Consider the following 12,004-nt stretch of genomic DNA (forward strand, 5'->3'; position numbering starts at 1 on the left):
CTCAGTTCCTCCTCCTTACTAGACCCTCTGACCCCTTTTATATCCGGAAGGTTGTTTGTGTCCTCCTTAGTGAATACTGGACCAAAGTACTTGTTCAATTGGTCTGCCATTTCTTTGTTCCCCGTTATGACTTCCCCTGATTCTGACTGCAGGGGACCTATGTTTGTCTTTACTAACCTTTTTCTCTTTACATACCTTTTGAAACTTTTGCAATCCGCCTTAATGTTCCCTGCAAGCTTCTTCTCGTACTCCATTTTCCCTGCCCTAATCAAACCCTTTGTCCTCCTCTGCTGAGTTCTAAATTTCTCCCAGTCCCCGAGTTCGCTGCTATTTCTGGCCAATTTGTATGCCACTTCCTTGGCTTTAATACTATCCCTGATTTCCCTAGATAACCACGGTTGAGCCACCTTCCCTTTTTTATTTTTACGCCAGACAGGAATGTACAATTGTTGTCGTTCATCCATGCGGTCTCTAAATGTCTGCCATTGCCCACCCACAGTCAACCCCTTAAGTATCATTTGCCAATCTATCCTAGCCAATTCACGCCTCATACCTTCAAAGTTACCCTTCTTTAAGTTCTGGACCATGGTCTCTGAATTAACTGTTTCATTCTCCATCCTAATGCAGAATTCCACCATATTATGGTCATATTATGGTAATTTCACCATATTAGATAAAGAAGAGCAAGAGACCAAGCATTGATCCTTGGGGGGGCTCCAGTGGTGATGGTGTTGGACAGGGAAGTGAGGCCATTACTGGAGATGTGCTGGCTTCATCTCGACAAATAGGACTGAAACCAAACAAAGGCTTGACAACAGTCAGTAAGGAGTTTTCCGTGAGCAATCAATTGTCAATATCAGTGTGGAGACTGTTGCTAAGGTTATTCAACTAAACTAGAACTGAAGAAAATTGGGATTCCAATGTGAGATGGATTGTATTAATCATGAATAAACTATTTGAACTCTTCAGATTACTGGTGTCCTTTTAAGAAAATGGTTGAAAGTGTTCATAGAATCATAGAAAGTTACAGCACGGAAGGAGGCCAACAAAGAGCTATCCAGCCTAATCCCACTTTCCAGCTCTTGGTCCGTTGCCCTGTAGGTTACTGCACTTCAAGAGCACATTCATGTACTTTTTAAATGTGGTGAGGGTTTCTGCCTCCACCACCCTTTCAGGCAGTGAGTTCTAGATCCCCACCACCCACTGGGTGAAGAAATTTCCCCTCAAATCCCCTGTAAACCTCCTACCAATTACTTTAAATCTATGCCCCCTAGTTCTTGACCCCTCAACTAAGGGAAATAGGTCCTTCCTATCTATTCTATCTAGGCCCCTTATCTAGGCCCCAAAGCAGTGTTGAAGAACATTGCTTTTTCTTGTCTCATCAAAGTACTGCACTATTTCTTTATAACCTGCCCAAAATTTGCCCACTGGCTTACAGGCATCTAGTATGCTCATTAAAAGGAGTAACTGTGACACAGATGGGGGTAGATTTTCTGAATCAGAAGGTTGTGGGTTCACATAATCCAACTGGCACTATTGTGCAGTATTGAGGGAGTGCTACATTGTTGGAATTAAAGTATTTCGGATGAGATGTCAAACCGAGGTCTCGTCTTCCCTCTCAGTGAACGTAAAAGACAGAATGTTCTCCTGGTGTCCTGGAGAACATTTATCGCTCAACCAATATTATTGACAGTCGATTGGATATCTATCTTGATTTTCCTAATAACCTAATAGCTATTCATCCTGATTCCCGTAGTAGTCTACTGAGGATTTGTCCATCTGATTTTCTTTTAGAGGTATTTGTTCAGGATCTACAGTTCCATGTCTATGGCATCTGAATTTCTTGGTGGTCTAGGGGTCTGATCAAGTTCTCTAGCAGACCAGTAATTTCCATGCTTTTGAATTCCTTGGTGGCAATGGAATACTTACTGGCACTGTAATGGGTCGACAATATACACTTCAGGGTGTAATCCAAATCTTTGTATTTATCCAATTGCTGCAATCTCCCAGTATAAAGATACCAATACAAAATCAGTTTGGAACATGAGTGCCAGCTTCCTGGGATTCCTAGGACATTTACTGTAGCATCTTTCAAACTGACAAGTAACCTAAGCTGATATTGCTAGCTAGCTCATCAGCCTTTAAATGCCCTATGGCAACATATAGACATCAGGGGTTGGAATCACTGATTTGCAGCATTAACAATTGGCATGTACCCAATCCTCCCAGAATGTAATCTTGTGGTCTTGAGTCTTCGGCAAACATATCTATGAAGACAACTGCCTGGTATGACTCTAATTATAAATATATAAAAAGCGATATAAAGCCAATGCAGGGCTTGGTGAGCAGCGTAATGCCAGACTTGCATGTCAGTTTACACAAGCTCCAGGTTCCAGCTATGTAAAAGTGAATCTTCCATTGACATCTCACATTGATTGAGGAAAGGGATATCTGGGCTCACACATCCACAAACACAGCAAGGTCATCCCTTGTATAAAAACAGAAAATGCTGGCAATCTCAGCAGGTCACGTAGCATCTGTAGAGAGGAAGCAGAGTTAATGTTTTGGGTGACCCTTCATCATCGATCCGAAACGTTAACTCTGTTTCTCTCTCCACAGATGCTGCCTGACCTGCTGAGATCGGCAGCATTTTCTGTTTTTATTCCAGATTCCAGCAGCTGCAGTATTTTAATTTGTATTAAGATCATCCTTTGGCCTTGCTTATACTTAATCTTACAAGACTGAATTGCACCAAAAACTCTATAGTGTATGTATGTGATTGATCCTTTGCAGAAATGGGAATCTGAAACTGGTCCAAAAATTCCAGCAATGGGGGCAGTAGCTCAATTCCCAATTGTGTTAATAATAGTATCCATTAAATAAATCAAAGATTAAATAAAAATACAAAGAAAACATTTTATGACAAAAATAAACAGTAAGTTTTCCACTACTGTGCCCCTGGCACACGCCAACAGCACATGTTAGGGAATTGCACTGACCCCTCCCCACCAACCAATCTCCACACACCCCAGCCACTATCCCACCCACCCTGGCAATCGGTGGAATGGATCATCTGCTCAATGTAGAACTCCCCCCATTTTCATTCCACTGATGAAGAAAATTTAGCCCATTAAGCTTCTGATATTCTGATATACCCTAAGGAGAGGAAATTTAACGCACAAGTCAATTCACTCAATTATCACACAACACTCACAGAACCCGTCAGGAGCACAAGTGCAGCCCTGGGAACTGGTCACCTACTTGTTGTTTAAACACAAGTGAAACTAAATGGAGAAAATTATTTGAAAAATTGAGGGAATTTATCATTTATAGCACTCACGTACAATGCCGCTGCATGAATTGGCTGCCACATTTCCTGTAGCGATCACAATTCAATCGTACTTCATTGGCTGAAAGTACTTTGGGATACCCTAAAGTCATGAAAGGCACTATTTAGATGCATGGTAACTCCTTTATTTCATTTGTGGAATGACATTTCACTGCACATGATTTCACTTTGCCATAAAAAACGAACTAGTTGGCCGTCTCAGAGACTCCCATTGCGGGATAAACAAACGCCTCATGACCCTTCAGCTCACCCAATCCCGGAACCAGTGTGCTACGGCCTTCAGCGCGTACGCTCCAATATTGGAAGCTACGGACGAGTCCAAAGAGGAATTCTACTCCAGCCTCGAACAATCCCTATCCCGAGTACCAACGGACAACAAGCTGATCCTCCTGGGTGACTTTAATGCCCGAGTTGGAAAGGACACAGATCTTTGGGGAGGTGTGATTGGCAGAAAGGTGGTAGGGAAAACCAACTCCACCGGTACCCTCCTCCTGACGAAATACTTAAAACATGGACTCGTCATAACCAACACCCTGTTCCGTCAGAAAGACACGTATAAGGCTTCATGGCAGCACCCTCGCTCCAAGCACTTTCATCTGCTAGAATATGTCATCGTCCAAGCCAGGGACCGCAAGGACATGCATAGCACCCACGCCATGACAGGAGCCGACGACTGCTGGACGGCCACCGCCTAATCCGCTTTGTCATCACTATCAACGTAGCCCCAAAACAGCGGCGGCAACAGAAACAATGCCGCAGGAAGATCAAGGCTGGAGCACTCCAAGACCCGGCTAAGAAAGTCCTATTCAGCCAGTGCCTCACTGCCAACCTGGCGACTCCCAGTGGCCCAAAGATGCAGAATGCCCACAGCGCCTGGTCTGCTCTGAAGGCCTCCATAATTAGCACCTGTGAAGAGACGCTCGGTCACTCGACCAGGAAACACCGAGACTGGTTCGACGAGAATGACCAAGAGATCCAGAAGCTAATAAGCTGTAAACGCAAGGCATTCTTGGACTGGAAACAGCAACACAACTCGAGAGCAAGAAAGCAGCTCTACAGACGCCTGCAGGCTGAGGTCCAACAAAAAACTTGCGACCTAAAGAAAAGATAGTGAATGGAAAAAGCGCAGGAGATCCAGCAACTAGCTGACAACCACGACATGTGTGGATTCTTTAGCGCAGTCAAGACCACTGACAGCCCAAGCACACAAGGTCCTACCCCATTGCTGGCCTAAAACAGAGAGGTACTTAGCAAGGACAGAGAGGCAGTGAGTACTCGCTGGAAGGAGCACTTCGAAGACCTCCTCAACCGAGACTTTGTCTTCGAAGTGAGTGACCTCGACTCCATCCCGCAGCATGCTACCCACCACCATCTTAGCACAACCCTAGCTCAGCATGCGGTAGAAAAGACCATCCGACAAATGAAAAGCAACAAGGCCTCAGGAGCAGCTGGAATCTCCGCCGAAGCACTAAAACATGGCGGAGAAACAAGTTTGGCGCGAATACACAATCTCATTTCTCTCATCTGGAAGGAGGAGAGCATGCCAGGGGATCTCAGAGATGCAGTAATTGTGACCATCTTCAAGAAAGGCAACAAGTTCGATTGTGGTAACTACAGAGGAATTTCCCTACTGTCCGCCACAGGGAAAATCATTGCAAGAATCCTGCTCAATTGCCTTCTCCCAGTGGCTGAAGAGCTCCTCCCAGTGTCGCAATGCAGATTCCACCCACTTAGGTGCACAATGGACATAATCTACACCGCGCGGTAAATCCAAGAGAAATGCAGGGAACAGCACCAACCCCTGTACATGGCCTTCTTTGACCTCACAAAGGCTTTGACACTGTCAACCGTGAGGGATTATGGAGCGTCCTTCTCAAATTTGGATGCCCCCAAAAGTTTGTCACCATCCTTTGCCTGTTTCATGATGACATGCAAGCTGATATCCTGACCAATGGATCCACTACAGACCCAATTCACGTTCGGACCAGGGTCAAGCAAAGCTGTGTCATTGCACCAACACTCTTCTCGATCTTCCTTGCTGTAATGCTCCATCTCACGATCAGCAAGCTACCCGCTGAAGTGGCACTAATCTACAAAATAAACGGGAAATTGTTCAATCTCCGCCGCCTCCAGGTCAGATCCAAGTTCGTCGCATCCTCTGTCATGGAATTACAGTAAGCAGACGATGCCTGCATCTGCGCACACTCGGAGGCCAAACTCCAAGCCATCATCAACACCTTCACCGAAGCGTACGAAAGCATGGGCCTTACACTAAACATTTGTATGACAAAGGTGCTCTACCAACCTGCTCCCGCCACACAGCATTGCCCCCCAGGTTAACAAAATCCACAACGAGGCCTTGGACAATGTGAACCATTTTCCATACCTCGGGAGCCTACTTCAACATGAGCTGACGTCGATGACGAAGTCCAACACCGCCTTCAGTGTGCCAGTGCAGCCTTCGGTCGCTGAGGAAGAGAATGTTTGAAAACCAGGATCTCAAACCCGGCACCAAGCTCATGGTCTACAGAGCAGTAATGATACCCACCCTCCTATATGGCTCAGTGACGTGGACCATATACAATAGACACCTCAAAGCACTGGAGAAGTACCACCAACACTGCCTCCTCAAGATCCTGCAAATCCATTGGCAGGATAGGCGCACCAACGTCAGCGTTCTCGCTCAGGCCAACATTCCCAGCATCGAAGCGCTGACCATGCTCGATCAGCTCCGTTAGGTAGGCCACGTCGTCTTCATGCCCGATACGAGACTCCCAAAACATGCGCTCTACTCGGAGCTCCGACACGGCAAGCAAGCCCCAGGTGGGCAGAGGAAATGCTTCAAGGGCACCCTCAAAGCCTCCTTGAAAAAGTGCAACATCTTCACAGACACCTGGGAATCCCTGGCCCAAGACCCCACAAAGTGGAGAAGAAACATCCGGGAAGGCGCTGAACACCTAGCGTCTCTACGCTGAGAGCAAGCTGAAACCAAACGTAAACAGCTGAAGGAGCGCATGGCATCCCAAGCACCCCACCCACCCGTTCCTTCTTCCACCGTCTGCCCCACTGTAGGCTGTAGGTCCAGCATAGGACTCATGAGTCACATGGGAACTCATTTTTATCATGGAAGCAAGTTATCCTCGATTCCAAGGGACTGCCTAAGAGAGAGAGAGACAGACGAGCTATACTAAAATCTCCATATGATTCCCAGTATTAACACTGAGGGATTTATTTCATCTGTGTGTCAAGTTCAAAGTATTGTTTTACTGAAGTATCTAATAAAATAATGAAAGTTTAGGAAAATATGTTTTTTTAACAACACAACAAAGAAAATGTACTCTCACATTTTTTCATAAAGCACTTTTACCAGTAGAGGGAGCAAATAACCCACAACCAACATAATTCCCAACAAATAGTATTGACAAGAAACATAAATGGGCTCGAGTTTCAGTTTTCGGCAAACGATTATTTTATGGCAAAATGACCATTTTCACTGTGCTACTGTTTTTAGGCCTACATTTGGCCTTTACATCTGCGGTAAAGTCGGCATTGCACAAGGATTCGCAGTGCAAACCGCGAGTTTCCGCAACTTTAGTCCGGGGCCAGTAGCACTGTGAGAAAGGCCTTGGGAGGGGGGAGAAACAACAACAATAACAAATTGCAAAACACATTCAAAAAACCCTTACCTACTAAATGGCTGAAAAAGAATTAAAAAGTAAAAACGTTAACTTACCTTTTTGCAGGTCTTCATACTTACCACTGATGGCAGGGCTGCACCGACAGGTTTGACCCTGTCGGTATTCTGGGCATTGCGTAAGGGTCGGTAGAGTGCCGAAAATGCGACACAAACACAACCTGCGTCATTGCACGTCGGCGCACCTCTCCCTGGCGGTATGTAGAAGTGCCGCCACAAAGAGGTGCCCGAGGATCCCGCCGATCAGGTCTTCACCGCGGAGGGTCAAATCGTGGTGAAAATCCAGTCGCAAAGTCGGCGAAAATCTAGCCCTAAACCAAAACCTGCTGAGACATTTTTGTTGTATGCGACAACTAAAATCAACAGAGAAGTCTAGTGGAAATTGTAAATGGCAGAGGTTTGATAATGGGATGCTTTTATTGCATTGATTTGCATGTGCTTAGCAGAGGCATCACTTGTTTTTCCTCACTATTTTTGCTTATTTATTGCAGTTGGAGGAACAAGCGCATTTAAGAGGATTCTAACCAGGCACTTACCGTTTAACAAGCGCTTCAATTGTCTCATGAGATCAGGAAAGGTGAGTTCAGTCATTCGATATCACACTCCCAACCAGCAGCTCCTCAAGCTTGACCAGCAAGGCCATTTGCAGCCTTCCACTAGCCATGCTGTTGTTAATGGGTATGAAAGGAATGGCTTGGGCATTGCAGGGATGCTTTATGGTGTGGGGTGGTGCCAACCTGGCGCATCATGTGGCAGCCAGTGTGTACAGCGTCAAGTGAGTAAATGTGACCATGTTGAGGCCATCCCTGGCGCCCGAGCAGCAATGTGGTAGGGTGCTGATGCCATGTGTCCTATGTAGCATCAGGTGATTGCAGATAAGGTTGGTGTTTTTGTTGATGATGCTGGTGTGTTTAGTGATGTTGGTGTTGGGGCTGATCGTGGTGGGATTCTGAGAACAAAGGTGAGATTTTTTCAAGAGCACCGATGCTGCTGGAATAAATGGCAGGTGAAGTTGCGATGATAGAAGCGATCTGTCAATGGTGAGAGAGGTTGCTCCAAGGAGGTGACAGTGGATAGAGAATTCACTGCAAACTGTTCCAAACTACATACAGCTCAAAATTGTCTTCCAAATCCTGAAGGCTTCAGCTTCTGAGATTGGAATGTGAACAACTGTGAAATGGTAGCTTTTATACCACTTCTGCAGCTGTCATCTATTGAAAGCAATGGAGAGGAATTGAGAACCCAATACACTTACCTGGTGTGTTCCCCGAGGGATGGTAAACTCGTCAAAAAGTTGGCTAAATGGTAAGTGCCTGGTTATAATCCTCTTAAATGCCTTTAAACTAGCTGTTAAGTAACTTAATTGACTGGCCCGCCACTTGCTGTCAGGTCTGTGAGCCACAGGCAAACCCGACAGTTGAGAAATTGACAAGGAGGCGGCTTCAGAACGGGCTTCCGTCCCAATGTCCATCAAAGCCATCTTGACAGCGGACCTGTCTCCAAACCCACACTTGGGGGGCTGGGAAGATTCCGGTCAAGGTGTGGGACAAATGTTGAAAGGGGAATTGGAGTTGTGGTCACTGGTATCGCAGGTGGATAATTCCATCCAGGATATTCCGGCCAGATAGGGGCTGTCTGGGTTGCATCCTTCCTTCTGCTTCCTCTTCCAGATACTGGAAATCTGAAATAAAAGCAGAAAATACTGGAAATACTCAGAAGGTCAGGCAGCACCTTGACCTGAGACGTGAACTCTGTTACTCTCTCCATGGATGGTGCCTGACCTGCTGTGTATTTCCAGCATTTTCTGTCTTCTCAGAGGCCTTCCTTTACCTAAGGTCTTACAAGCATCCAGCAGCACTCCTACACACTCTGCACCCTTTAAACACTTTTAACATGTAATGCACAAAGCCATTACTTGAATAAAAATTTTTAAATCCAATCCATAAGCTTAAATGCAAACTAACTTGAAAGATGTGTGTGTCCGTTTAAGAAGTGCTGACAGCTTCTCTGTCAGTCTGCTGCACACTCGCTTTTCAGAGCGAGCTTGGGACCCAGCGCCAAACTCAGTGCTAAGGTTCAAGTTCGCAGACTGTGACATTAAGATGGCAGTGCACGTTGACAGACGTCACGCTCTCCACATTTGCATCTCCGGGGCCAGCACTGCTATTGACAGCACTAAGATGGCTGCCGAGTCCTGCACCAGAGAAGGACGATAGAGTGGTGGCTGCCATTTTTCACCAAGATTGCGCCGCTAACTCGTGGTAGTAAGGTAGGGAATTATTGTGCCTATAATTCCTGGTTTCAGACATTGTAACTTTCCAGCATCCATTACGAAACACCTGGTCAATAAAAGTCACAACCATGTGAGTCACTCCATGAAGTAAAGATGCAGATTGCATTTCTTCAATAAAGCTGAAATGTCTTCTTAAAGCAACTAAAAAGCCAAGGAAATTAACCAACACCCAGGATATTTTCTTGCACTGAGTAAACAGAAGGATCACTGCCCGCTTCAGCCCTTGCACTCCTGATTCCTGCCCCGAGTTAAAATCGGGGCTGAACTATACTCCCTATTTTGGTACCATTTGTAAATTTTGATACCACTCCCTCTAGACCTAAATCAATGAACAGATTTGGCCCTTGAACTGAGCCTTTCTAGATAACACTACCCACTTCCAATCAAGCTGAAAAACTGCCTTTATCTCCTATTCTCTGTTTTCTCCCTTTTTACTGTTCACTGTTTTAACCCCTTTGAAACTGGCTGTAACTTCAACATTTAGTGCATGCGAATCCTAACGCGGAAATCCTAAAGTTGCAGTCAGCCATTTACTGCTCTGACATTGGTTGCGCTGTGGCTCCCCCTCCCCCATAGCCGGCAATCAGTGAAATCAGGGAAAATCAGTGAAACTGACACAAACATGGGCTTTTCCGCGGTAATATTGATGTTAAATACACCATTAAAAGTTAGACCTTGTTGGATTAACTGTAACTGGGCCTTTAACAGCGTATTGACTGCTAAACAAAGGGTTGGCACTGAAAAACTGATTTTAATTTTGTGGAGTGTCAAATTTCTCCATTTTAATTAAAATTAAAATTTTTAAGAAACTTTAAAAATGATTATATTTTTTAACGTTTGTTCATCTTTATTTCAGGTTTACCAATTCTCCAAGTGAGAAACCCAATCTCTATTTTGCTCTCTGTAACATTTTTAAAACGTCAGAATAAAAGGAGCTTCTTCACTTCCTGGTTCACTGTCTTTTAGAATTCTGCATTGTGATTGGTTGCTTAAACAGCTTGTTGAAGTCACAGCAGCTCACGCTATGGGATTCTCATTAAACTACACTGATCTCAAATGAACATCGAAAAAGCCAAACCTCTCAGTGACCGTGAGTTCTCTGTAGGTCGCTTTCTTCGGGAGAGGTGGCGAACGCCTTTCCTTTACTGCTGACCACAAATTATGGGCAGTAAATTCTGTTGCCTCGGAAATTTATTCCCTCATCTCCCTCAGGATTCTACGATGCATCCCATTGGGCTCTGGTACTTTGTCTTCCTTTAGCGTAACTAACTCCTTAAAAATTTTCCTTCAATCCATCATAATGTCACTCATCTCACTCTTAAACACTTCAGGATTCACCCACGCAAGGTTGGCATGGGTCAACATCTACCTGGGGAGCCCCTTAAAGGGGATGCCGTGTGCACCCCAGGCCGCGATTATTTTTTGTCAGCCGACTCTTCGGTCAGCCCGACAATGGCAGTCCTCACCTCGACCGGGCCACCATCATACAGCGTGGCACTCCCTTTTGGTGCCGGCCCACTGGCCCAGTCGAGCACGTCTCTGGTAGCCCAGTGGCGGCCATCAAAGGACCTGCAGAGTGTGTAGCGGCCCTCACCTTTAACTGAAGGGAAGGGGCGTTGTAGCGTGCCAGCGGGATGCAGAACCTCCGCATAGCGCTGACCTATTCAGTGCCGCGCTGCTGCCCGGGGAGCGCTCTTCCAATGAGGTGCAACACCTGAGACAGTGCTCCACCTCATTTGAGTGGCGCAAAGCCCAATTTCATGCCGGGGGGCAGGACTTCCAGCCCGGGCGGTAAAAGTCCCGTGCCCGGAAGGCTATCGATCCCAAACGAGGCCCAGGCAATTTTGGCCCCTTTGTTTTTTACCTCATACTCTCTCTTAGCTTTCCATATACCTCTCTTAATCTTGACTTATATTCTCATTTTCTCCTTTAGTATTTTTCATTAATTTTACAAGATAAATGGGGAACGAGCTCAAATAAATTAGAAAAAAAAAGTGGCAGATAAGGCAGTAAGAATGAGAAACTTTCAAACAGGAAATGATTAAGGCACAACCTTTGTGGAATTTGACTTGCTCCACCCGGTGTAAATGGGGGGGATAACAGCCTGACAATGGTGTCAGCTCACTTACTGCCCCATTTACCTGATGCTCAGGCCACCTCCACCTTAATTAGGATCCTGTTTCAGGCAGGAGGCCACTTAAAGTATGCACATTGGTGTCCTATGAAGTACGTAGACCCCCAATTGTAATTTTGATATAGAAGGAGATGGAACGTACGCCGTGCATACTTCACTCATTTGTACCAGGCGTGGAGCAGCCTAACCAGGCCTCTGGAGGTCACTCAGAAAATAGCCCAGGAATTAATGCTTTCAGTGGGGCCAGCAGGAGCAAGAACTTCAGCCCGCTCCTTGTCTCGCCCACCACCCCGCTCCCACCCCCCAACCCCAGCCTACCTGGCTCCAACTGTTAGCCAGCTCAACATGGGAGCCGGCCAATTTCCTACCCTTACAACCAGCAATCTGCAGTGGAACATCCACTTGGCACCCGCAAGTTGCCAGCTGCATGTAGTGAGGCCAGACCTCAGGTTGGTAATAATGGGTCGGTGGTGGGAGAAGTCCACCTGCCACCCATGTGTTGTGCATGTGAACGTACAGAGTACTCGTTGTAAT

The 12,004-nt window shown here is 46.0% G+C and overlaps 1 protein-coding gene across 1 annotated transcript in view; it reads left to right on the forward strand.

Annotated features, from left to right (window-relative positions):
- LOC139264112 (uncharacterized) overlaps positions 1-10,272 on the forward strand; it is a 46,905-nt gene extending 36,633 nt beyond the window's left edge. The window contains exons 6-7 of the mRNA XM_070880203.1: positions 7,535-7,620; positions 10,193-10,272. Of these exons, the coding sequence (XP_070736304.1) occupies positions 7,535-7,620; positions 10,193-10,213 (107 nt within the window). The 3' untranslated portion in view covers positions 10,214-10,272. The remainder of the gene's footprint in view (positions 1-7,534; positions 7,621-10,192) is intronic.
- The last annotated feature ends 1,732 nt before the right edge of the window (positions 10,273-12,004 follow it).

The sequence above is a fragment of the Pristiophorus japonicus genome, chromosome 5 (assembly GCF_044704955.1).
Source record: "Pristiophorus japonicus isolate sPriJap1 chromosome 5, sPriJap1.hap1, whole genome shotgun sequence".
NCBI lineage: Eukaryota > Metazoa > Chordata > Chondrichthyes > Pristiophoridae > Pristiophorus > Pristiophorus japonicus.